The sequence below is a fragment of the Macaca nemestrina genome, chromosome 18 (assembly GCF_043159975.1).
Source record: "Macaca nemestrina isolate mMacNem1 chromosome 18, mMacNem.hap1, whole genome shotgun sequence".
NCBI lineage: Eukaryota > Metazoa > Chordata > Mammalia > Primates > Cercopithecidae > Macaca > Macaca nemestrina.
In genome coordinates this window covers 15,000,028-15,027,272 of record NC_092142.1, presented here as the reverse complement: position 1 = coordinate 15,027,272, position 27,245 = coordinate 15,000,028, and the positions used below count along the sequence as shown (strand labels likewise).

General features: G+C 44.0%; 1 protein-coding gene across 3 annotated transcripts in view; it reads left to right on the top strand.

Moving 5' to 3' along the window:
- The first annotated feature begins 1,443 nt into the window (after window positions 1-1,443).
- Window positions 1,444-27,245, top strand: part of LOC105467735 (poly(A)-specific ribonuclease) — a 200,101-nt gene continuing 174,299 nt past the window's right edge. For 2 of the 3 annotated variants that reach the window (XM_011717420.2, XM_011717416.2), the window contains exons 1-11: window positions 1,444-1,599; window positions 2,028-2,105; window positions 3,434-3,513; window positions 4,352-4,419; window positions 4,501-4,582; window positions 12,140-12,200; window positions 18,892-19,057; window positions 20,897-20,962; window positions 21,699-21,737; window positions 23,497-23,539; window positions 25,802-25,882. In XM_011717420.2, the coding sequence (XP_011715722.1) occupies window positions 1,581-1,599; window positions 2,028-2,105; window positions 3,434-3,513; window positions 4,352-4,419; window positions 4,501-4,582; window positions 12,140-12,200; window positions 18,892-19,057; window positions 20,897-20,962; window positions 21,699-21,737; window positions 23,497-23,539; window positions 25,802-25,882 (783 nt within the window). In that variant the 5' untranslated portion in view covers window positions 1,444-1,580. Of the gene's footprint in view, window positions 1,600-2,027; window positions 2,143-3,433; window positions 3,514-4,351; window positions 4,420-4,500; window positions 4,583-12,139; window positions 12,201-18,891; window positions 19,058-20,896; window positions 20,963-21,698; window positions 21,738-23,496; window positions 23,540-25,801; window positions 25,883-27,245 lie in introns of all 3 variants that reach the window. The other variant, XM_011717419.3, reaches the window with a different exon arrangement.

The following is a 27,245-nucleotide window of genomic DNA, read 5'->3' as shown; positions in this document are numbered from 1 at the left end:
CCAGGTTGGAGTGCAATGGCTCACTGCAACCTCCGCCTCCCGGGTTTAAGCAATTCTCCTGCCTCAGCCTCCCGAGTAGCTGGGGCTACAGGCGTGTGCAGCCACGCCAAGCTAATTTTTTGTGTTTTAGTAGAGACGGGTTTTCACCGTGTTGCCCAGGCAGGTCTCGAGCTCCTGGGAAAGTGCCAGGATCACAGGCGTGAGCCACCGCACCCGGCCCTAACCACTTTTTCATAGTTGGCTTTTGTGAAAGACCAACTTGAATGTATTCATTCAACCCATGCTTATTGAGTGTCTACTATGTGTCAGCCTAGTGCTAGGCATTGGAGAACAGCAACTCTAAACCAACATTCAATTCCATTAGTCCCGGCCCTCATGTGTTGCAGTCGACATAGTATTCCCAGAGGCTAATGCAGTAACTAAGAGTCTCAGCTTTGCTTTCCCTGATCACCTAAGTAACAACCCCCAATATTCTTTTAATTTAATTAAATTTTTTTTTTGAAAAGAAGTCTCGTTCTGTCGCCCAAGCTGGAGTGCAGTGGCGTGATCTTGGCTCACAGCAACCTCCATCTCCCGGGTTCAAGCGATTGTCCCGCCTCAGCCTCCGGAGTAGCTGGGATTACAGGCGTGCACCACTGCACCCGGCTAATTTTTTGTATTTTTAGTAGAGACGGGGTTTCACCATTTTGGCCAGGCTGCTCTTGAACTCCTGACCTCAGGTAATCTGCCCGCCTCGGCCTCCCAAAGCGCTAGGATTACAGGCGTGAGTCACCAAGCTCGGCGAATTTTTGTAATTTTAGGAGAGACAGGGTTTCACTATGTTGGCCAGGCTGGTGTCAAACTCCTGACCTCCTGACCCACCCGCCTTGACCTCCCAGAGTGCTGGGATTACAGGCGTGAGCCACCGGTCCGGCCTAATTTTGTTTTTTTTTTTAAGAGACAGGTCTCACTATGCTGCCCAGGCTGGTCTCGAACTCTTCAGCTCAACAGAGCCTCCCGCCTCGGCTTCCCAAAGTGCTAGGCTGACAGGCGTGAGCCACCGCGCCCAGATCCCATTATTCTCTATTATATCACCGGCTCTTTTTCTTAATAGCGATTTTCATGTGTTACCAAATGGCAAGTTGGACTCCTGCCTGAATTTCCCCTACCCCAAGTTTAAGTTACAATGGGGCAGGGAGCACGTTTTCCTGTTCATCACTGTATCTCCACCCCTATAAGAGTGGCTAGCATTTCATAGAACCCCAATAAGTATTTCCTGGTTAACTGGATGTCGAGACAGGCACATTTTTTCTACTAAAGTGAATGCCCGCACAAATTAGGCCACGCCTTGGGGACTTCGATAGCCACGCCCCTCCCCTGTCCCTGTCAGGAGTGAAAGGAGCCCAGCCTTGGCCCCGCCCCCGCCGCCGACGCAGGCGCTGACGCAAGCGCAGCAGGCGCGCGCTGTTTCCGGAAGTTGCGGCTGCCGTCTCGGCTGCTGCTGCCTCAGCTACTGCCGCGGTCGCCGCGGAATTCGGCGAGTAGAACCGCTGAGGCGAGCGCGGGCCTGTGTGGGGCCGGGGTTCCGGCCACTCTGCAGAATGGAGATAATCAGGAGCAGTGCGTGTTCGCCGTGCACCTCCCCGCCTACCCACACCCCGTTATCCCTGGCCTGCTAGGCCGAGACCATGGCCGGCCTATTTGGCTGGGCGTGGGGCTGAGGCAGCCCCTCAGGGCTTTTCCCTCCTTAAGCCGGTGCGCCTCCTGGGGTCTTGTCCCGCTGCGGACCGTGCATCCTAGGGTCCTTGTACTTACTCCTCCAATCCCGGCACCACTCGGGGCCTTGTCCTCCGGCCCGGGCACCCCCCGGGGCTTGTCCCCGCTGCCCATGCACCCCTCGAGGACCTGTTTACCTTCGCCCCGGTGCACACCTCCGAGACTTTTTCCCTTCCGGCTCTCAGCCTCAGGAGGTCCTCGGCCCTCCTTCCCCCTCCCCTTAGCAGGAATTCAGGCCACTGGTTCTGAGCCTCTTTTCGGTTTCTCCGCAGATTTTAAGAGTAATCTTCACAAAGTGTACCAGGCCATAGAGGAGGCCGACTTCTTCGCCATCGATGGGGAGTTTTCAGGTATCCCTCCCTCGCAAGCTCAGGCTACCGCCTTGCGGTGCGTAGCCAAGGCTCCTTCAGTCCCCCAGCCCCAGACATCTTATGCTTGATGGTGGCCTCTCGCTGTTAGTAGCCTTGGGCGGGTTTCACAGGTCTCAATGTTACCTTTTAAACGTTTCAAAAGCACGGAAGAAATGAAATGCCGTGGGTTTGTGATTGCACTCAGGATTGCAGATAGAGATGATGGTTTTGGTGCTGCTTAAAACAGTGCAGCATGTACATTGCGGAGAGCTTGAGGATTAGGGTCAGACTTTTTTTTTCTTGATGGTAAAATAGATATAACATGAATGTGCCGTTTTAAGTGACTTTACAGTTAAGTGGCATGAAGCACATTCACACTGCTTTGCAAACATCCCCATCCATTTCTAGGACTTCTTCATGTTCACAATCTGCAACTCTTTACACCTTAAACTCGCCATTGCTCCTTTCCTCCAGCCTTTAGCAACCGCCATTTTTCTCTGAATATGACTGCCCTTGACATATCATATAAGTGGAATCTTACAATATTTGCGCTTTTGTGACCGGCTAGGGTCAGGTTTTTGCAGATAAATGAGATATTTCTTTATGCATTAGTGGACGTGTTCATTGCCTGCCTTAGCAGATGTGTTTACAGGAAATACTTCATTGACACTTAAAGTTGCAAATTTTTTTTCTCCCTTTTTTAGGGGGAGCAAAGGCTAGTTTTAAAATTGTCGATGTCAGTATGAACGGTTCACTCCCTTTAATATGGATATCCATTTTTGCTGTCTGATTTTCCATGCAGGAATCCATGCAGGGGTAAATATTATCCTTGGCTTTAAGCAGTTTCTAGTTGGAGTCACTTCCCTAGGAAGCTAAGAGTTTTCACCAGAAATAATTTTCCCTTTACCTTGAAGATACATTCTTTGTATAGATATTAACCACTCCAAACTCTTGACCAAGACTGGAACTCTGGCAGTAATGTACTTAGGGATTTATTGATGTGTGCTTATACAAGAATCTTTTAAAGCAGCAAAATTTATTCAAGCATAGAGGTTGTTTTCTTAAATGATTACTGTGTTTTAAGTCACATTTTAGACACTGGAACTGCCTATTCTCAAGTTGAAACATTCACATCTCTTAAGTTCATTATTAGAGGGTTTAACCTGGTGGCCAGCAAAATTAATGCTTATTTTGAAAAAGTAAGTTAGGGAGTGCTTCCAAGTAACCTTAATTCATGATATGACAGTATAGAGGCACTGAATGGTTGACTGGCATTTTTACGTTAGTATTTATTAGTAAGTTAAACATTTTTATTTCTTAAAATCTAGGAATCAGTGATGGACCTTCAGTCTCTGCATTAACAAATGGTTTTGACACTCCAGAAGAAAGGTATCAGAAGCTTAAAAAGGCAAGTGGATGTGTTAGAAAATCTTTTTTCTTATGTTAGTCTTCCTTATGTTAAATGATAGAGAAATATTATTAAGCTTGTACATTAAGGTTTTGTAAGTGCAGTATTTTCTCCTCAAACCTAGCCATGAATTGATTTTTTTTGTTTTGTCTTGTTTTAGAGACAAGGTCTCACTCTTGTCACCCAGGCTGGGGTGCAGTGGCATGATCATTGCTCGGTGGAGCCTTGAACTCCTGGCTCAAGTGATTCTCCTGCCACAGCCTCCCAAGTAATTGGGACTACAGGCGCAAGCCACTGTGCCCAGCCAGGTTTTTTTTTTTTTTTTTTTTTTTTTAATTTTTACATATTCTTTTGTAGAGATCGGTCTCACTTTGTTGACCAGTCTGGTCTCGAACTTCCGGCCACAAACGATCCTCCTGCCTCAGCCTCTCACAGTGCTGGGATTACAGATGTGAGCCACCACACCTGGCCTTAAAGTATTATTTTAATGATATTTAAAACAGCAAAAATAATTGTTTGCTGGAAAACATTTTGGGGAAGATTTAGCATTTTCAGTGTTAATTTGATTCCTAGGAAATATGAGGCAGTTATTTTAATCATTTGGAAATAGACCTAATATGATTCTTTGGATGATGGATAAATAGGTCCTTAAATGGGAAAAGTATTATGAAATGTATACAAATTAGTAATGCTTCTGATTCATATGTGTAATCTGTTCTACTTGGAAGTATTCTGCTGAAGTCTCATTGAGTAATTCAGAAAGCCCACCTGTTTGAGAATGCTATGCTCACATGAAATATGCAGCACTATTGTGACATGTTTTATTTCCCTTTTCCAGCATTCCATGGACTTTTTGCTATTTCAGTTTGGCCTTTGCACTTTTAAGTATGACTACACAGATTCAAAGTAAGTTGTTTTAACAAACGTTGAGAATTCTGTTTTTGTGGCACAGTGTCACCTCCTAAGTCTCCTTTTATCTTATCCCAGGTATATAACGAAGTCATTTAACTTCTATGTTTTCCCGAAACCCTTCAATAGATCCTCACCAGATGTCAAATTTGTTTGTCAAGTAAGTAGCATAATTGAGTTTTTTCTTTTCTGAATTGCTGATGAGGCAGCATGAAGATGTGGAATCAGAATTTGGTTCTACTACTAACTTTGGGCTTTGGGGCAAATCATTTCACCTTTGACCTTCAGTTTTAGGGTAATAAAAGAATGACCCTGTTATCTCCTCCTTTGCTGTAGAATGAATTAAGGAGGGCCAGGTGCGGCGGCTCATGCCTGTAATCCTAGCACTTTGGGAGGTTGGGGTGGGCGGATCATGAGGTCAGGAGATCAAGACCATCCTGGCTAACATGGTGAAACCCTGTCTGTACTGAAAATACAAAAAAAAAAATTAGCCGAGTGTGGTCATGGGTGCCTGTAATCTCAGCTACTGGGGGAGGCTGAGGCAAGAGAATGACGTGAACCAGGGAGGCAGAGTTGCACTCCAGCCTGGGCAACAGAGCGAGACTCTGTCTCAAAAAAAAAAAAAAAAAAAAATGAATTATGGAATAAGATGCAGAGACAGGCAGATGGATATGAGAACATGAGGTTTAGTAATTCTAAAGCCGAATTTGAGAACATAGCTTCGTAACTCCATTTGGATTTTTATTATCTTACTCCCAAGTTGAACCACCTACACATCAAGACTTACAGGCTTCTTGGCTGGACATGGTGGTTTACACCTGTAATCCTAGCAGTTTTGGAGGCTAAGATGGGAGAATCACTTAAGCTCAGGAGTTTGAGACCAGCCTGGGCATAAAATAGTGAGACCTTATCTCTATTTTAAAATAAATATAAAAATAAAGAAAAGACTGGGAGGCTTCTCGCTATTCTAACTCATTCTCCTTGCATCCACTCCAAGGGTGTTGACCTTTATTTTCTGGAAAAGCAGAGTATGTGTGTATCCTATCCAAAAAGAGAGAGCCCAGAAGGGGTTAAACTATTTATGCTCACTTCCTTTTCTCAAGCTCACTAATTAGGAAACGGGGTAGAAAAAAAGCTACTGTTTCCTCTTGAGGAGAAGAGAGCTTAATTGATGGGGCAATATTAGGGTGGTTCTCCTTTAGAATATTTCCTCTAGAGGTGGTGTAGTTGACCTGGTAGACACTCAGTAAATATCACTTTTTCCTTTCTGCTCTCTTGATTATCTGTTGTAATGGATAAGGAGAATGTGAATAAGGGGTATGGGTGTGTGGCTATGTGATTAAAAATAAGTCTTAATCTTTTCTTATTTAAAATCTTGCATCCTATCTTCTCTCCCACTAACAACATGAATTCATTTGAGTCTTGCCATCTTTCCCTTCTCTTGCAGATGAATGGTAATGCAGTTATGAAAGCCTCGAGGGTAGGCTTCACAGTGATTGAGTTATGTCAAATTCTTTCTCAAAACTGGCAGTATATAAACAAATGAAATCGAGAATTAATCATATGCTTGTGGGCAAAAGAAAAAAGGTGAAGGTTAATTTTGGTCTTACAGTTTCCTAAATTAGCAAGTAAACCAGCTGACATTTTACCTTTACCCTGCAATCAGTTAATAGCTATTTATCAATCACTGTGGTATGGGATACTTAAACAGTATTTGTACATTTTTTTTTTTGAGACAAAGTTTTGCTCTTCTTGCCCAGGCTGGAGTACAGTGGCATGATCTTGGCTCACCACAACCTCTCCCTCCCGGGTTGAAGTGATTCTCCTGCCTCAGCTTCTCGAGTAGCTGGGATTATAGGCATGCACCAAGATCCTTGGCTAATTTTGTGTTTTTAGTAGAGACGGGGTTTCTCCATGTTGAATCAGGCTGGTCTCGAACCCCCAACCCCAGGTGATCTGCCCGCCTCAGCCTCCCAAAGTGCTGGGATTACAGGCATGAGCCACTGCACCTGGCCTTATAGTGTGTGTGTGTGTGTTTTTTTTTTTTTTTTGGTAAATTTTCATTGAGGGAAAAGTAGGCTCAGTTGGGAAATTTGTGTGGATATAGTTTTCTAGTAGTACCAGCAACACAGAATTACTTAAAGTGGGTTCCATGGCTTTGGCCAGGGGTTAATCAAACAAAAGCAGAGGGTGGCAATGAGACACCTTAGGGATGGCACTCTGTTCTTTTTTTTATTTTTTTTTTTGAGACGGAGTTTCGCTCTTGTTGCCCAGGCTGGAGTGCAATGGCATGATCTCAGCTCATTGCAACTTCCGCCTCCCAGGTTTAAGTGATTCTCCTGTGTCAGCCTCCCGAGTAGCTGTTACTACAGGCATGCACCACCATCCTGGCTAATTTTATATTTTTAGTTGAGATGGGGTTTCTCCATGTTGGTCAGGCTGGTTTCGAACTCCCGACCTCAGGTGATCCTCCCACGTTTGTCTCCCAAAGTGCTGGGATTACAGGCATACACCATCACGCTGACTAATTTTATATTTTTAGTAGAGATGAAGTTTCTCCGTGTTGGTCAGGCTGATCTCGAATTCCTGACCTTAGGTGATCCTCCCACCTTGGCCTCCCAAAGTGCTGGGATTACAGGCATGAGCCACCATGCCTGGCCGATGGCACTCTGTTTTAAATGACTAAGACAAATCTGGTTAGTTTGGGAAATGTATTGGAAACAGATCAGAGGAACTTCACCCATTGTACAAGCCGTGATTGTACACCTGGAATACTTAATACAGTTCTAGTTGCCAGCAATTCCTTTAATAAAAGCTGTCATAGACTTGAAGATAGACCTGAGAGTGATGTCTAAAACAGACGAATAAAAGTGCTGGGGTTCTCTAGTCTGGAAAAACAAAGGCAGAGAAAAGGTTTAGACTCTGTAAATTTGGGAATTGTATGAAAAGGGAAATGTATTTTTGTATTTTGTTTGGTCTTTCATTTAAGGTTTTTGTTTTATTTAAAATTCTATAGTTGTAGCAGAGTTGCATACAAGGGCATTCAGTTCTGGAGTTAGTAATTAGGGTGAAAATTGGGTCAAAATCTCTCTCAGAAAGCTCTTATCACCCTTAAAGCATATAGGATTTGAAGATGCAACAACTTAATATGTTTTTAAAATATAGGACCCTGTGTGCGCAGTGAGATGCTCCCATATTCTTGTCGAGATGTGGAGGAATGGGTTGACAGAACCACACTCACACCCAGAAGAGTGTATTTGTAGAATAGTAGGGCAGTCAGGATAGCAGGACATTTATATCATTTTTGTCTTCTTTTTCTTTTCTTCCTCTTCCTTTTTCTGGCTAAAGATCTGTAGTTGAATTCATAAAAAACTGAAATATAACTGCTGTGTGTAGAGTAATAGATGTGTTTCTTTTTCTTTTTTTTTTTTTTTTTTTTTTTTTGGTTTTTGAGTTGGAGTCTTCCTTTGTCGCCCAGGCTGGAGTGCAGTGGTGCAATCTCGGGTCACTACAACCTCCGTCTCCTGGGTTCAACCAATTCTCTTGTCTCAAACCTCCAGAGTAGCTGGGACTACAAGCACCTGCCACCACGCCTGGATAATTTTTGTATTTTTAATAGAGACAGGGTTTCACTATATTGGTCAGGCTGGTCTCGAACTCCTGACCTCAGGTGATCCACCCGCCCTGGCCTCCCAGTGTGCTAGGATTACAGACGTGAGCCATCGCGCCTGCCCAGATGTGTTTCTTTTTTTTTTTTTTTTTTCTCTTTGTTTTTGAGACGGAGTTTTGCTCTGTTGCCAGGCTGGAGTGCAGTGGTGTGATCTCGGCTCACTGCAACCTCCACCTCCTGGGTTCAAGCGATCCTCCTGCCTCAGCCTCCTGAGTAGCTGGGACTATAGACATGTGCTACCATGCCCAGCTGATTTTTATGTTTTTAGAAGAGACGGGGTTTCACCATGTTGGCCACGATGGTCTTGATTTCTTGACCTCGTGATCTGCCCACCTTGGCCTCCCAAAATGCTGGGATTACTGGTGTTAGCCACTGCGCTTGGCTGTGTTTCTCTTCTTACTTTTCCCATGCCACCTCCTTCCTGTTTTACTCCTTTTTTCCTAGCTTTTATGTACATGTATACATATACACGTATACCTAGACACACATACCTATTAGCCTTTTTTTTTTTTTTTTTTTATGAGACAGAATCTCTCTGTCACCAAGGCTGGAGTACAGTGGTGTAGTCATGGCTCACTGCAGCCTTGACCTCGCTGGCTCAAGTGATCTTCCTGCCTTAGCCTCCTGAGTAGCTGGAACTATGGGCACATGCTACCATGCCCAGCTAATTTTTGTATTTTTTGTAGAGACAAGGTTTTACCATGTTGCCTTAGCCGGTCTCGAACTCCTGGCCTCAAGCAGTCTGCCCACTTTGGCTTCCCAAAGTGCTGGGATTGCAAGCATGTACCACTGTGCCAGGCTTACATTTAAAAAAATGGGCTGGGCGTGGTGACTCACGCCTGTAATCCCAGCACTTTGGGAGGCCGAGGCTGGCGAATCACAAGGTCAGGAGATCGATACCATCCTGGCTAACACGGTGAAACCCCGTCTCTACTAAAAACACAAAAAAAATTAGCTGGACCTGGTGGCGAGCATCTGTAGTCCGAGCTACTCGGGAGGCTAAGGCAGGAGAATGGCGTGAACTCGGGGGGTGGAGGTTGCATTGAGCCAAGATCGCGCCACTGCATTCCAGCCTGGATGACAGAGTGAGACTCCGTCTTAAAAATATGTATATATATATAAGTGGAATCCTAATATTCACATTTTATGCAACTCGCATTTGCCACTCAGCAGAATGTCTTTTATTTCATAGTATGGATACATATAATTTGTTTAATCAGTTACTTAATTGAAATTTGGAGGCTTTCTAATGGTTATCAGCAATTCTGTAGTCAACTTCTGTGTGCAGTATATCTTTTTGTATAGGTAAGAATTTTTTGGTATTATAGATTTCCTAGAAGGGGCATTGTTGAGACATATATGCATTTAAAGTTTTGATGGGTGTCTCAAATTGTCTTCCCAAATACGTATTCTCATGTCCTGAATTTTTTCATTTTATTTGAGACAGAGTCTCACTCTGTTGCCCAGGCTAGAGTGCAGTGGCATGATCTTGGCTCACTGTAACCTCTGCCTCCCGAGTTCAAGCGATTCTCTGCTTCAGCCTCCCAAGTAGTTGGGTCTACAGGTGCATGCCACCATGCCTGGCTAATTTTTGTATTTTTAGTAGAGACAGGGTTTCACCATGTTGACCACGCTGGTCTCGAATTCCTGACCTCAAGTGATCCACCTGCCTTGGCCTCCCGAAGTGCTGGAATTACAGGCATGAGACTGTTCCCAGCTTCAACTCTTCAATCTTGAAAATGTTACATTTACGACAAATCAAAGTAGTGGCTAGTAAACCGCAAAAGGTTTTGTTAATTCAAAGGTTTTTTTTTTTTTTTTGGAGACAGAGTCCCCGTCGCCCAGGCTGGAGTACAGTGGCGTGATCTCGGCTCACTGCAAGCTCTGCCTCCTGGGTTCACACCATTCTCCTGCCTCAGCCTCCCGAGTAGCTGGGACTAAAGGCGCCCGCCACCGCACCCGGCTAATTTTTTGTATTTTTAGTAGAGATGGGATTTCACCGTGTTAGCCAGGATGGTCTTGATCTCCTGACCTCGTGATTCGCCTGCCTTGGCCTCCCAAAGTGCTGGGATTACAGGCATGAGCCACTGTGCCCGGCCAGTGTTTTTTGTTTTTGTTTTCGTTTTTGTTTTTAGTAGAGACAGGGTTTCACCATGTTGGTCAGGCTGGTCTTGAACTCCTGGCCTTGAACACCTCAGCCTCCCAAAGTGTTGGGATTACAGGCATGAGCCGACACACTCAACCTGTTTTTTGTTTTTTTTTAAGAGGCAGAGTCTTGTTCTGTCACCCACGCTGGAGTCCAGTGGTGCGATCACAGCTCACTGCAGACTTGAACTCCTGGGCTCAAATGATTTTCTTGATTCTCCCACCTCAGCTGTGGGATAGCTGGGACTGCAGATGGGAACCACCACACCTGGCTAATTTTTAAATTTTTTGTAGAGACGTGTCTCCCTACGTTACTCAGGCTAGTCTCGTACTCTTGGGCTCAAGCTATCCTCCCACAATCTCCCAAAGTGCTGGGATTACAGGTGTGAGCTACTGCACCCAGCCTAATATATACTTACTTTTAAATAACTTTATTATTATTTTTTTTAATTGAGGTGGAATCTTGCCATGTTGCCCAGACGGGTCACACAAACTTCTGGGCTCTGGTGATCTAACCACCTCAGCTTCCCAGAGTGCTGGGATTACAGGTGTAAGCCACCATGTCCAGCCCAGTCTAATGTTTTTATTTAAATCTGGGAACATATTTTGGCTCATGCTAGGTTCAAGATATATTTGTTTAGTAAGGCTTATTATTGGGAACTTCTCTTTTGATCTTTTTTGTTTTGAGACAAGGTCTCACTTTGTCACTCAGGCTGGAGTGCAGTGGCATGGTAGTAGCCCACTACAGCCTCAACCTCCTGACCTCCCGTACTCAAGTGATCCTCCTACCTCAGCCCCTGTGTAGCCGGGACTACAGGTATGTGCTACCATGCCTGGCTAATTTTTAAATTTTTTGTGGAGATGGGATCTCACTGTTTTGCCCAAGCTGGTCTTGAACTCCTGGGCTTAAGCAATCTTCCTCCCTTGGCCTCCCTAAGTGCTAGGTTTGCAGGTATTAGCCATGGTGCCTGGCCTCCCTTTTGATCTTGATCATCGAGAACATTTAATTAAGATTTTGGGTCTTCATTATCTAATTTGAGGTGGATGTCAGTGTCTTATAACCTGTGTATGTAGGCTACATTAAACTTGAACCTGGGATGGGGTAATAAAATACATTTTAGTTCTATTTACAGTTTCTTAGTCAGTACTACAGTAGTCAAGAGATCAGGAGCTTTCTGCCTATTGGGAGAATATCTGTTCACCCAGTGGATTTTTTTTTTTTTTTTTAATATATACAGAGTCTTGCTCTGTCGCCTGGGCTGGAGTGCTGTGGCTCGATCTTGGCTCACTGCAACCTCCTCCACCCAGACTCAAGCAGTTCTCCTCAGCCTCATCCTCCTGAGTAACTGGGATTGCAGGTGCACATCACCACACCTGGCTAATTTTTGTGTTTTTAGTAGAGACAGGGTTTCACCATGTTGACCAGGCTGGTCTCAAACTTCTGACCTCAAGTGATGTGCCCACCTCTGCCTGCCAAAGTGCTGGGATTACAGGCGTGAGCCACTATGCCGGTCTACCCAATGGATATTTTAAAAATATTATGAAGCAGGCTGGGTGTGGTGACTCATGTTTGTAATCCCAGCACTTTGGGACGCCAAGGCAGGAGGGTCGCTTGAGTCCAGGAGTTTGAGAGCAGCCTGGGCAACATAGGGAGACCCTGTCTATAAAAAAAAATCGTAAAACAAAGGATGTTTGTTTTGTAAGCTATAAAGGAGAAAAGCCCAAATGTTTTAAGCGGTTAATAGATTGTTTGTGGAGTAGAAATTCCTTGTATTGTGACCTTTGTCACATTGCTTCCTTGCCTTGTTGTCTTTGTTTTCTTGTTTGAGTTACTTCTCTGCATCTCTTTATATTCCTGCCACTAACATCCCCAAAACATGTGTTCTGTTTACTCTGTTTCAGAGCTCCAGCATTGACTTTCTAGCAAGCCAGGGATTTGATTTTAATAAAGTTTTTCGCAATGGTAAGATTATGGGTAACCTATCTTTAGAGCTTATAAACCTTCACAATGTCCTTAGGAAGTAAGTCTGGACTTGGTTGAGAATTATTATTTTGTGTCTGCTGAAACACAGTCTCAGAGTTCCAGCATACTTGTGTAGCCATGTGCAGCCTTAGAATTTTTAAAAACTTGCTTACTGTGATTTTTTTTTTTTTTTTTTTTGAGAAGGAGTCTTGCTGTGTCACCCAGGCTGGAGTTCTGTGGTGTGATCTAGGCTCACTGCACGGTCCGCCTCCCAGGTTCACGCCATTCTCCTGCCTCAGCCTCCTGAGTAGCTAGGACTATAGGCACCCGCCACCACGCCCGGCTAATTTTTTGTATTTTCAGTAGAGACGGGGTTTCACCATGTTAGCCAGGATGGTGTCGATCTCCTGACCTTGTGATCTGCCCGCCTCAGCCTCCAAAAATGCTGTGATTACAAGTGTGAGCCACCACGCCCAGCCTACTGTGATCTTTTAGGGGGAAAAAAAAATCAGCCATGAGCTGAACAGAATAGATGCTACTTCATTTAACTCTGATAAGGCCCTTCAAACTCCTGTTTTTATTGAGTGCAGTTTATTCTACCACTGGTGTGACATAGTGGCCTAACTCACCACCTGTGGGGAATGCTGCCTTATTTTCTTTCAGTGTAACAAGAGGTGTGTACTTTACAAATATACTGTATTCCAGTAATGCTGTAATGAAAACCCTCTTTGCCAGCTAGTGCATATTTATTTTTATTTTATTTTTTATGTTTGTTTTTTGTAACACCTCTGCTGGCAAGAATTATTTTGAGACAGGGTCCCACTCTGTCGCCCAGGCTGAGTGCAGTGGTGCAATCATAGCTCACTGGAGCCTTGACCTGCTGGGCTCAAGTGATTCTCCCACCTCACCCTCCCGAGTTGCTGGGACTACAGCTTTGCGCCAGCCTGCCTGGCTGATTTTCATATTTTTTGTAGAAATGGGATTTTGCCGTGTTGCCCAGGCTGGTCCCAAACTGCTGTTCTCAAACAATCCACCTGCCTTGGCCTCCCAGCGTGCTGGGATTACAGGCGTGAGCCACCACACCCTGCCTCCCTGTTGCTTTTTTAATAGTTGGAGACAGTATCTTAGTTTCTTACGAGAGAAGGAAAGTACGGAGACTGCACGATTGATAATAGCTAACTTGCTAGGGTGATGGCCTGGGGAGCACCTGAGGAAGGGACTGTGTATTGTTCATTTCACATCCCCTTGCATAGCATGATTTCTTTTCTGTATCACCAAATATTTGATGCAAGTGGGTGCATGAGTACTGGACATCAGAGCGTTTCAAATTGGTTTTCCTTCCTCTTCATTTGCTTCTCCAAAAGTGTTTAGGAAGACCGTGCTTTTTGCAGTGGTATTAAGTATGTACAAGGTCAATATTTTAATTTAATTATTTACATAAATTTTGCTTTTTTTCCCCCATGGTGACTGTAGAATTAATGAATGAAGGAGGGAAGGAGGTTTATCTGAACAAGAATAACTGAACTTTTCTCAGAAAAAAGTACATGGGCCTCAAATGAATTCTCCTCTTCTCAGCAGAACCTCTTTGCAAGGTGTTTAGTACCCATGCCATATTGGTGTTATTTTTTTTTCTTTTTTTTTGAGACAGAATCTCACTTTCAGGCTAGAGTGCAGTGGTGTGATCTCGACTCACTGCAGCCTCCGCTAACGGGTTCAAGCGATTCTCATGCTTCAGCCTCCCGAGTAGCTGAGACCACAGGCACACGCCGCCATGCACACCTGATTTATGTATTTTTAGTAGATAGGGAGTTTCACTATGTTGGCCAGGCTGGTCTTGAACTCCTGACCTCACGTGATTCACTCACCTTTGCCTCTTAAAGTGCTGGGATTACAGGCATGAGCCACTGGGCCTGGCCCATATTGTTTTTTAATTACTTCAGTGGTGCTGCATCTTAATTTTTGTTGATTTCGATCTTTGGAGGTAATGAAAACAAACTTTTTTTGAGCCAAAACTACTTCACATAGTGACTGAACCAGCAGAGCAATACAGTTTGGGTATTATAAAGACATTTTTTTTAATTAGTCTCGTACTTCACTCTGAAAGCCGTCATAAAATAGAAGTTCCAAATGCATTTAGAGCATTGTATTGGACTAGTGGCAGCATTTCTTGAAGGAACCACTTTATCCGGTACTCGTATGGATGCGTAGTTCTAACTTTTTTTTTTTTTCATAGAAGAAGAGAAACAGCCAGATTGGAATGTGCCTCCTTCTTCTGTTTTATAGTCATGCCCTGGAATATTTTAGTCACAATAGTTAGGACTCCCAGGTCATCCATACTACCAAGCCTCATCCCATGCTGTTGTAGATATGCTCTAAATCTGACTTACACCCTCATCTCTCCATTTGCAGGACTTTCCATTCAGGCTCTGTAAATGTCAGGCCCTTTCCTTACAGCAGTCTTCTCTCGAGTTCCTTTGATTTCCTTGTCTGGAAGGAAACCAGGTGACTCCTCTTGTTAGTTTCCCCCTGTAGCCTTCTCCATCCCTGGTGGTTTTCCCTCTCACTCTTGTCTTCCTCTGGCCAGGCTGTGCTAGGTGTCCTCCTCGTTTCCCCATGCCACCTTCAGACACCTGAATTTTCTTTTCTTTTTTTTTTTTTGAGACAGAGTTTTGCTCTTGTTGCCCAGGCCGGAGTGCAGTGGTGCGATCGTGGCTCACCGCAACCTCCGCCTCCCGGGTTCAAGTGATTCTCCTGCCTCACCCTCCCAAGTAGCTGGGATTATAGGCATGTGCCACTATACCTGGCTAATTTTGTATTTTTACTAGGGACAGTTTCTCCATGTTGGCCAGGCTGGTCTCCAACTCCTGACCTCAGATGATCCACCTGCCTCGGCCTCCCAAAGTGCTGGGGTTACAGGTGTGATCGCTGCGCCTGGCACCTGAATTTTGTTTTGTACAGGAGCCGCCATTCTCAGGCTGTCACCAGCTCTGCAGCCCCTCTCTGTGCTGACTCCTGTAGCCGCAGCGTGCATCATAGCCTTGGCTTTGGTGTGTTATCATTCTCTCCACTCCTGCCCTTCTCTGGATGACTTTAGTATCCTCAAGGATAACCAGCAAATGCTCTGGTCTGTTTCTTGACCAGGTGGTCAGTAGTCTTTCTTTCTATCTGTCTTTAGTCCCCTATACCAGTGGCAGTGTCATGGATCTTAGGGTCAAAAACTGCACCTCTCATTTACTATCTTTTTTTTTTTCTTTTTCGAGACAGGGTGTTGCTTTGTCACCAGGCTGGAGTGCATTGGCACATTCATGGCTCACTGCAACCTTGACCCCCTGGCCCAAGTGATTCTCTAACTTCAGCCTTCCGTGTAGCTGGAACCGTAGGCGCATATCATCATGCCCAGCTAATTTTTACGTTTTTTATAGAGACAGGGTCTCACTATATTGTCCAGGCTGGTCTCAAACTCCTGGGTTCAAGCAGTATTCCTGCCGCTACCCCTAAAGCTCTGGGATTATAGGAATGAGCTGTTGTGCATGGTCTCATTTATTGTTTTTAGTGTTTTTAATGTTTCTTTCTTTGAGAGTACTACTTCTTGTGCTTCTATATCACTTGCTCTGGTACCTATTTCAGCAATCTGTTGACTTACATTGCTTTTTCACTATCTGTTGCCTTCCCTGCTTCTCCTTTGAGTGTGTTCTCTGTATATCATACCAGGAGGCACATGATGTCATTTGTCCTGTTACTGCTGATGTTAACTTGGACCACTTTTTTTGCCAGTTAGTTTTAGCATCCATTGATAATTCTTGCTTTAAGCAGTTATCGTTGACAGATGGTGGTTTTCTGCATTCATTGTTCTTTCTACAAATTCCTTAGTGTCCCTTGGCTTTGTTGTTATTGTTGTTTTGAGACAGTCTCACCCTGTTGCCCAGGCTGGAGTGCAGTGGCGTGATCTTGGCTCACTTGCAACCACCACCTCCCAGATTCATGTGATTCTCCCACCTCAGCCTCCTGAGTACCTGGGACTACAGGCACGTGCCACCATGCATGGCAAATTTTTGTACTTTATGGTAGAGAGGGCATTTTACCATATTGAACAGGCTGATCTTAAACTCTTGATCTTAAGTGATCCGCCCTCCTCAGCCTCCCAAAGTGCTGAGATTATAGGCATGAGCCAGGCTCCCGGCCTCCTGTGGTGTTTTTTTTTTTTTTTCTGGGAGATGGAGTTTCGCTCTTGTCGCCCAGGCTGCAGTGGAATGGCACAATCTCGGCTCACCGCAACCTCTGCCTCCTGGGTTCAAGCAATTCACCTACCTCAGCGTCACAAGTAGCTGGGATTACAGGCATGTGCCACCATGCCTGGCTAATTTTGTATTTTTAGTAGACACAGGGTTTCTCCATGTTGGTCAGGCTGGTCTTGAACTCCCGACCTCAGGTGATCTGCCTGCCTCAGCCTCCCATAATGCTGGGCTTACAGACATGAGCAACTGCGCCTGGTCCCCATGGCTTTTAATACCACCCATATCCCAGTGATAACTAAATTTATATTTCAACACCTTTCCCTTGAGCTTGTAACTGCAAGTTTTAATTTGTGTATACCCTTAGATGATTTGATATGTCTGTGGCCGGGCGCAGTGGCTCATTCCTGTAATCCCAGCACTTTGAGAGGCTGAGACGGGCAGATCACCTGAGGTCAGGAGTTCAAGACCAGCCTGGCTAACATGGTGAAACCTTGTCTCTACTAAAAATACAAAAATTAGCTGGGCGTGGTGATGGGTGCCTGTAGTCCCATCAACTTGGGAGGCTGAGGCAGGAGAATTGCTTGAACCTGAGAGGTGGAAGTTGCAGTGAGCCGAGATTGTGCCATTGCATTCCAGGCTGGGTGAAAGAGCAAGATTTAGTCCTAAAAAAAAAAAAAGAAAAAAAATAGTATGTCCAAAAGGTAGCTTTTGATTTTCACTCCTTGGACCCCAGTACCTATTTTTCTCTTCTTTGTTTTCACGTCAGTTAGTGGCCCTACCATCTTCCCAATTGCTTGAACCAAAGAGCAAGGTTTTTTTTTTTTTTTTTTTTTTTTTTTTGAGACAGAGTCTTACTCAGTCACTAGGCTGACATGCGGTGGCATGATCTCGGCTCACTGCAACCTCTGCCTCCTGGGTTCAAGCAATTCTTCTGCCTCAGCCTCCCAAGTAGCTGGGACTACAGGCACACGCCACCATGCCCAGCTAATTTTTGTATTTTTAGTAGAGATGGGGTTTCACCATTTTGGCCTGGATTGTCTCCATCTCTTGACCTTGTGATCCACCTTCCCTGGCCTCCCAAAGTGGTTGGATTACAGGCATGAGCCACTGCGCCCGGCTGCAAGGTGTTTTTCCTGATTTTGCCTTTCCCTTTATCCTTCATCTCCAGGATATCAGTTACCTCTTATGTCTAGAAAATCACTGTCTACATCTACCCTGCCACCTCTGTAGTCAACGCCAGGGTTACAAACGACAGCCCACTGCTTGCTCCCTGTTTTGTAAATAAGATTTGTTGGACTCCAGCTATGCGTGTACATGTACATTCTGTGTATGGCTGCTTTTGTGCCACAACAGCAGGGTTGAGTATTGCAACAGAGAGCCCCATGGCCCACAAGCCTAAAACATTTACCATCAAGCCTTTTAAGAAAAAGTTTGCTGGCCGGGCGTGGTGGCAGTGACTCCCACCTGTAATCCCAGCACTTTGGGAGGCTGAGGCGGGCGGTGAGGTCAGGAGTTCGAAACCAGCCTGGCCAACATGGCGAAACCCTGTCTCTACTGAAAATACAAAAATTAGCCTGGTGTGATGGTGTACTCTTGTAAATCCCAGCTACTCCGGAGGCTGAGACAGAATTGCTTGAACCCGGGAGGCAGAGGTTGCAGTGAGCTCAAATTGTGCCATTGCTCGCCAGCCTGGGTGACAGAGTAAGACTCTGTCTTAAAACAAAAGAAAGAAAAAATTTGCTGACCTCTGATCCAGCTCTTGTTTCTTGCCTGGATAATTGCTCCTAACTTGTTTCCCAACTTCCACTCTCAGAGTAGTTGTCATGGCCTTTTAAGCATTATGCAGGTAGGGTAATTATCTTGCTTAAAATCTTCTAATGTTGTCCAGTCACTGTTAGAATAATGTGCATTTCTTACCCTGGCCTGTGAGGGCCTGCAGAATCTTGCTCCATACTCTCTCCAATCTGATGCTGTACCATTCCATTTTTGCTCACGACGTCTGGCCACACCAGCTCCGTGCTGCTCCTGGAACAGTCCAAGCCATTGCCATCTTCTGGGTATTCATACTTGTTCCCCTACCCGAAGGATTCTTCCCCTAGCTCCTTTCATATCCGAATTATTCTCATCCTTTGGGTTTTCCCTTACTTTCCTGATTATCTTGTCAGAAGTAGTTCCCTTCAGAGAAGGATGCATCAGCTTGTCACTGTTCATTCCTCAGTGCCTAATATAATGCTTTGGCAAAGCATAAGTGCCAGATAAATATTTCTTGAAAGAAGACTGAATGAATGGATGAATGATAAACACATTTCAAAATCACTTGCCTTTCTGTTCATTTTTTGAGATGTAGTTAAATATGGTAAATCTTTCCTGAGTAATTTAGACTCTTTGGTTTGTTAAACAAATTTTATGTTAGACAGTTACTTCTGCTAATGTGTTCTTTTTAAAATCATGCTTAGGAATTCCATATTTAAATCAGGAAGAAGAAAGACAGTTAAGAGAGCAGTATGATGAAAAACGTTCACAGGCAAATGGTGCAGGAGCTCTGTCCTACGTATCTCCTAACACCTCAAAATGTCCTGTCACGATTCCTGAGGATCAAAAGAAGTTTATTGACCAAGTGGTGTAAGTTCCTAAACTAAAACTAAGCGTGCATTGTGTGCTGTATATTGGGGCATGACAGGCATGTGTATCTCAAACCTCTGCTTTGCAAACATAGTATACACACAGGTGTGACGTTGTGAATGGCAGGATGTAATTGTGGCATATTAAAAAAAATTTTTTTTTGTTTTATTTTTGAGACAGTCTTGCTCTGTTGCCCAGGTTGGAGTGCAATGGTACAATCCTGGCTTACTGCAACCTCTGCCTCCCAGGTTCAAACAATTCTTGTGCCTCAGCCTCCTGAGTAGCTGGGATTATAGGTGTGCGCCACCACACCCAGCTAATTTTTATATTTTTAGTAGAGCCGAGGTTTTGCCATGTTTGCCACGCTGGTCTCGAACTCCTGGCCTTAAGTGATCCGCCCGCCTCAGCCTCCCAAAGTGTTGGGCTTACAGGCGTGAGCCAGCGTGCCTAGCCGGCATATTCAAATTTGTGCAACAGCAACAAATTGTAAATAGAGTTCCATGTATTGTACTTGGATTTGCTACATGTCACTAGGCACGAGATTTCAGTACATGGGCAGACCTGCATGGACTTTTTTTTTTTTTTTTTTAATTAAATAGAGACGGATCTCACTGTGTTTCCTGGGCTGGTGTCAAACTCCTGAGCTCAAGGGATCTTCCTGCCTCGGCCTCCCGGAGTGCTGGGATTATCGGCCTGAGCCATTTCCTGGCCCCTTTTCTTGTTTTTTAAATGCTGATCAGCTGACTTCTAAAACTTGCATGTACTGAATACCTGACAGCCACTGTCCAATGTCCTTGAAGGCAGAGTAGTGGATCAGGCTTATCCAGCTTGCAGCATGTCCATGTTCTCTTTGCTTGCAGTAAAGGTGCTGACAAGCAGATATGATCTTGGACAAGTGTCTGGTCTTGCTTAGCTTAGTTGTTGGTGTAACCATTTTACTGGGAAAGTCAAAAATTAAATCACTTGTATTGACGAGTCCTTGAGAAGTTGTCACTAATTAATAACAGCAGTAACCCTCTTCCCCCAAAAATATGCCAAATAAAGCTTTTTTGGTTTCATTTTATTTATTTTTTGAAACAGGGTCTCACTCTGTTGTCAAGGCTGGAGTGCAGTGGCGTGATCACAGCTCACTGCAGCCTCAACTTCCCAGGCTCAGGCGATCGTCCCACCTCAGCTTCTGAAGTAGCTGGGACCACAGTTACACTGCACCATGCCCAGTTAACTTTTAACATATTTTGTAGTGAGGGACTCTCAGTATATTGCCCAGGCTGGTCTCGAACTCCTGGGCTCAAGTGATCCCCCCCAACCTCAACCTCCCAGAGTGCTGGAATTCTATGCCTAGGTCAAAATAAAGCATTTTTAAAAAAGTCTTTGAACTAAAAGTTATAGGGTAATTTGGTAGAATTACATTGTCACACATTCTTATATTTATTTATTTATTTATTTATTTATTTTTGAGACGGAGTCTCGCTTTGTGGTCCAGGCTGGAGTGCAGTGGCCGGATCTCAGCTCACTGCAAGCTCCGCCTCCTGGGTTTACGCCATTCTCCTGCCTCAGCCTCCCGAGTAGCTGGGACTACAGGCACCCACCACCTCGCCCGGCTAGTTTTTTGTATTTTTTAGTAGAGACGGGGTTTCACCGTGTTAGCCAGGATGGTCTCGATCTCCTGACCTCATGATCCGCCCGTCTCGGCCTCCCAAAGTGCTGGGATTACAGGCTTGAGCCACCGCGCCCGGCCACATTCTTATATTTAGACTGTTTTTGGTTGTGATTATTTTCTTGGTTGATGACTTAATTCCTTAAAGGTACTGATGGTCATGGTCTATTCTAATTCTTCAGAGAGAAAATAGAAGATTTATTACAAAGTGAAGAAAACAAGAACTTGGATTTAGAGCCATGTACCGGGTTAGTTGTCCTGAACATTTCTGCGTGTTCTTTTTTCGGAAAGGTAGATGATTTGTGGCATTTGATGCATCTAGTCTTTTCAAAACACCTTTATAAAGGGTCTTATTATTATTGGTATGTTCTCAAGAATTAAGCACTAACTTTAGCGTTACACAGTGGGGATGACTGTGTATACTGAGATACTGAATGAATGCTTTGTCCTATACCTGGAGCGGAGAAAACTGTTGTGCAACCTTGACTTTCAGTTATGCCCAAGAGTGGCATAATTACTTTGGCCTTGAGGAGTGCTTAGTACATGAAGGCTTCAGAAGAAAGAATTCACTTTCAGGCTACTTCTACCCTTTTAATTTCTCTCTGCATTTAAAAAACATTAGCATTTCAAAGAGTCAGTAACGTGGTTGTCTTTTTCCTTTTACTTTGTGAGGAGCTTCACAAAAGTATTTTAATGCGTCTGTCTACTTTAAACTCTCTTTATGCAGCCGCAGGAAGCAATATTTTGATTAGACAAGAACTTCTACCTCTTCAATAAAAGCAGTATAATATTAAAGAAAATTTTAGAAGACAAGTGATGAGGAATTCCCCCCACGTCAAATAACCTGCCTATTTTTGTTTGCAAATTACCTGTCAGTTCTAATGAAGTCTCTTTTTAAAGTGAAATCCTTCTCAACAAATGCTTGATCAGTTTGGATTTACTTCTAATGAACCAAAATCAATACCTTTTTTTTTGTTTTTATAGGTTCCAAAGAAAACTAATTTATCAGACTTTGAGTTGGAAGTAAGTATTTATATTGTATGCAGGAGCTCTTTGGGGGACCCAGGATTTAAAGACTAAATATAATCTCTTAGCTCTCATTTCCTTTTTGAAATTCTGCGGTTCTCAGTGATTTGACCCCACCAAGTTCCCCTGCTTTCTTAAGTTGAATACTCACTTAATTTTCTTTTGTTACTGTTTTTTAACAGATGCTTGAAGGCTTCTTAAAATAATTATCACTTTGGTGCATCCATTAAGCTATGGATTGGTAGTGTTTTTGTCCTTTGGGGGTATACAATGAATATTTGGTTTTCAGACCTAGGAAATACTCAGATGAATGCTTTTGGTAAAGCAGGAGTTCTTAACTTAGGGTGAGACTATGGATGGGTTTCAGGAGGTCTGTGAATCCCCTGAAATAACATCCAGACGTTTGTGTGTGTATTTTTCCAAGGATGTTTCCCTTGGTTTCCTTGTGTTTGCAGGTGGGTCTTCAATTCAGAAATTGAACATTGACATAGACAGGTGGATATTTCCATTTGACTTTGGGGACCTTGTTCTTCCATTGGAATCTACTGGTGACATGTATACTGGGAATATACTTTGAACACAATAGGAAAGGGCTGTTTAGTTTGCCCACACTCCTTTCCTGTCATGTCATCCTTGCAGCCTACTCCACCTGCATTCCACATCCTTCTCCTCGTTGGCTGATGCAAACTGTTAATACCATGCAAAACTACAGCAGATTTGACCATCTAAAACCTCCTCTTTATATGCCCCGTGCAATCTAAAAAGACTTTCAGGCCGGGTGTGGTGGCTCACTCCTATAATCCTAGCATTTTGGGAGGCCGAGGTGGGCAGATCACCTGAAGTTAGGAGTTCAAGACCAGCCTGGCCAACATGGTGAAACCCCATCTCTACTAAAAATACAAAATTTAGCCGGGCATGGTGGCACATGCCTGTAATCCCAGCTACTTGGGAGGCAAAGGCAGGAGAATCACTTGAACCTGGGAGGCAGAGGTTGCAGTGAGCCAAGACTGCAGCTCGGTTCTCCAGCCTAGATGGCAGAGTGAGACTCCATCTCAAAAATAAATAAATAAATAAAATAAAATAAGACTTTCACAATTTCAGTTAGGAAACATTTTTATATTTGGAAGAAAGATTTGACTCTGGTAATGAGTTGACTGTATTTTGAGATGTAGAACATTTTAGAAAATGCCTAAGTCCTGGCTGGGCGCAGTGGCTCACCCCTGTAATCTCAACACTTTGGGAGGCCAGGGCGGGCGTATCACAAAGTCAGGAGATTGAGACCATCCTGACTAACACGGTGAAACCCTGTCTCTACTGAAAACACAAAAGATTAGCGGGGCGTGGTGGTGCGCTCCTGTAGTCCCAGCTACTCTGGAGGCTGAGGCAGAAGAATGGTGTGAACCCAGGAGGCGGAGCTTGCAGTAAGCCGAGATTTCGCCCCTGCACTCCAGCCTGGGCAACAGAGCAAGACTCTATCTCAAAAGAAAAAAGAAAGAAAGAAAACGCCTAAGTCCTAAAAAAATTAATTTGAAAGTCAAATCCATGTTTATGTGTTTACGAGCAAGGGTAAGGAAACATTTAGCAGCTGAAACGTTATAAAATAAATGTGCTGTGAAGTCTTCATTGTAGTGATAATTATTTCATAGTTAATAAAACTTACGTTACTTAATTTATAGCTGGATGGTTGCTTATAAAATATTTTGGGATTTAGCTGTCATTGACTCATCTACTGATACCATGTTTTTCTTTTCTTTAGGTATCCGAAAGGCATTCATGTGGAGACTTTAGAAACTGAAAAGGTAACCCCAAGAATTATCTAGCGCTAACATTAAACACATTCATTGTTACGCTGATACGGGTTTTGTTTTTTTTTTTCTCAGGATCTTGCTCTGATTGCCCAGGCTGGAGTGCAGTGGGGTTATCACAGCTCACTGCAGCCTTGACTTCCTGGGTTCAGGTGATTCTCCTACGTCAGCCTCCCAGGCTGGGACTTCAGGCTCGTGCCACCATGCCTGGCTAATTTTTTATATTTTTAGTAGAGACAGCGTTTCGCCCTGTTGTCCAGGCTGGTCTTAAACTCCTGGGCTCAAACATTTTGCCCGCCTCGGCCTCACAGAGTGAGCCACAGCAGTGACCTGAGCCACTGCCCCCAATCCCTAGTGTGCTGAAAGTCAGAATTTGTACCTTGTCTATGCTTGCTATGAGCTGGGTAACCTAGGGTAAGTCATTTGACCTCTTTAAGCCTCATTTTCCTCTTCTGTACATTGGGGCTGAGCATGATAACAGTGATCTATACTTTCTCATAGCCTTTTTATGGTGATACTGTGGGTAAGCGGAAGTGATGCTTTGTAAACTTGAAAGTATACAAATGTTAGTTTGTATTCTTAGTATGGCAGAAAGCTATAATGGTACATGTGAAGAAATGGCTTCATGTTGCGTGGGTAGATAAAACTAAATTTTAGAATCCTGGTCATAAGCATAGCTATTGTCTTGGGTACGCAGGGTACACTGATAGAATTGTGATGGATAGTGGGTGGCTAGTGGTGGGTTCCTTCTGCAGTGTTTGAATTTTATAATTGTTGTTGCTCTTAAGTGAGGTATAAAATTAGAGATTAAATAAAGTAGAAAAATAATCTTGATAGATGATTTCTCTTTAGTGGACACAAAATATATATGAGGAAGAAAGCACTAGTTATCTGACACGTTGGCAGAAAATCCAGGGTTTTTTCTTACGTTAATACAACATATATGTGTAAGTTTTGTTAATGTTAATACAACATATGCATTTTACTTTAAAACTCTTCAGAAATCGATGTTCAAATGCAACATAACTTTTTTAGTATTTGTCATAGGAAATGTCTTATTCTCACAGTCTGTTGATATTTTTAACTGATGTCTGTTGGGTTGAATTAGTAAACTGTAGGAAAATGTCATGGAAACACATAGACAAAATTTGGTTTGTAATGCATCAGCTCAACTTACGTTGGCATTTCAAAGTGTTTTCCGTTATATTTGGCTCATGAAAGACTGTAGTGACTGGGCATGGTGGCTCAGGCCTGTAATCCCAGCACTTTGGGAGGCTGAGATGAGCAGGTCATTTGAGCCCAGGAGTTTGAGACCAGCCTGGACTCATGGTGAAACTCTGTCTCTACTAAAAATATAAAAAGAAATTAGCCAGGCATAGTGGTACATTCCTGTAGTCCCAGCTCCTCAGAAGGCTGAGGTAGGAGGATCTCCTGAGTCCAGGAATTTGAGGCTACAGTGAGCTGTGATCATGCTGCTGCACTCCAGCCTGAGCGATGGAAGTGATAACCTGTCACATACAAAAAGAAGTGTGTAGTTACAAAAATTATAACTTCTGGCTGGGCATGGTGGCTCATGCCTGTAATCTCTGCACTTTGGGAGGCCAAGGTGGGCAGATCACTTGAGGTCAGGAGTTTGAGACCAGCCTGGGCAACATGGTGAAACCTTGTCTCTACTAAAAATACAAAAATTAGCGGGGCATATTGGTACGCACCTGTAATCTTGGCTACTCTGGAGGCTGAGGCAAGAGAATTGCTTGAACCTGGGAGGTAGAGGCTGCAGTGAGCTGAGGTTGTGCTAGTGTACTCCAGCCTGGGTGACAGAATGAGACTGTCTCAAAAAAAAAAAAAAAATTCTAATGGCAGCAGAAGTCTGAATTTTTTGGATTAAGTTGCCTCTAGAAAATTGTGTATCTGTGGCCGGGTGCATGACTCACACCTGTAATCCCAGCACTTTGGGAGGCTAAGGCGGGTGGATCACCTGAGGTCGAGAGTTTGAGACCAGCCTGATCACCATGAAGAAACTCTGTCTGTACTAAAAATACAAAAATTAGCTGGGTGTGGTGGCACATACCTGTAATCCCAGCTACTCGGGAGGCTGAGGTAGGAGAATCGCTTGAACCCAGGAGGTGGAGGTTGCAGTGAGCCGAGATCGTGCCATTGCACTCCAGCCTGAGCAACAAGAGCGAAACTCTGTCGCCAAAAAAAAAAAAAAAAAAAAAGGAAAAGAAATTTATGTATCTGCTTTATGTCTTTTAGAAGGAGCGATACATAGTTATCAGCAAAGTAGATGAAGAAGAACGCAAAAGAAGAGAGCAGCAGAAACATGCCAAAGAACAGGTAATTGGGCTATGTTAGTTCTTGGGGGGTGAGAAATGGCAACATAAATATTGATTTATTCCTGTCTAGTTCAGATCATATGTTGGATTCAATTTAATGAATAATTTTCTTTTATAGAACAATTGAATTGGCAGAAAAACCTGGACTAGAATAAGGGGAAGTTAGGTTTAAGCATGAGACATAGCCAGCAAAGTGAGTCTGACGTCACTGTTGACCAGTGTCTACTTAAACCAGTCCTTGAAGAAAGTATTCTTGATTCTCATTTAGCTTGTGTGTCACTGCCCTTTAATACTGCCACGTCTAACTTCATGTATAGTTACTAGTTTTCCTTAAACCAAGTTCAGAGCACATGATCTGACAGATGAGGATGACATGCTTAGGTTGTGCCATTGGAACATCATCCTGCTTGCTATATGAAGAATGGTTTTGAGTGAGTAAGACTGGAGGCAGGAGACCAGTTAAGCTGTGGAGTAACCTAGCTAGGAGATGTTGGTGACCTGGCGTAGGATAGTAAGTAGCAGTATAGATGGGATCTGGAGATATTTGGAAGGTAGAATCCATGGAATTTATGACTGGATGTGGGTGGTGGAGGAGGAAGGGGGAAGGAGGAAAATGCTTATGCCAGACATTTGCACAATGGGGTAGATTGCGTTCCGTTCACTTGGAGGAGTTGGCTGGAGTGACATTGGTCGGGGGAAAGGTGGAGGAGAGAGGAGTAGGTTTGCATGTGGATGAATGTCATGCTCATACGTACATTAGGTGGGGTCACTCCTGATTGACTCAACCAGTAGAGATACAACGACCCACTTTGGGAGACAGCATATTACCTGTACGGAGAAAGATGAGCAAAAGGTGCTGCCTGTGGTCCCTGTCCCCCATACTAAAAAGGAAAACGCAGAAACAAAAGGTGCCAGTTAGAAGCCAGGTACGGTGGCTCATGCCTATAATCTCAGCACTACTTTGGGAGGCTGAGGCAGGAGGATCACTTTGAGCTCAGTAGTTCGAGACCAGTCTGAGCAACATAGTGAAACCCCATCTCTACAAAAATACAAAAATCATCCAGGTGTGGTGATATGCACCTGTGGTCCTAGCTACTTGGGAGGCTGATGCTGGAGAATTGCTTGAACCCAGGAGGTGGAGGTTGCAGTTGCAGTGAGTTGAGTTTATGCTACTGTACTCCAGCTTGGGTGACAGAGTGAGACCTTGTCTTAAAAAAAAAAAGAAACGGTGCGAGATGATTGCAGTGTGTGTTGTGTGATGTGACTTCACTTAGGAACCAGTTCTAGGCCACAGCTCAGGGCTTTGGTATTCTGCAGCTCTCTGCTGAGAAGACGAGGCAGAGAGCCTCACACGTCCTCAGAAT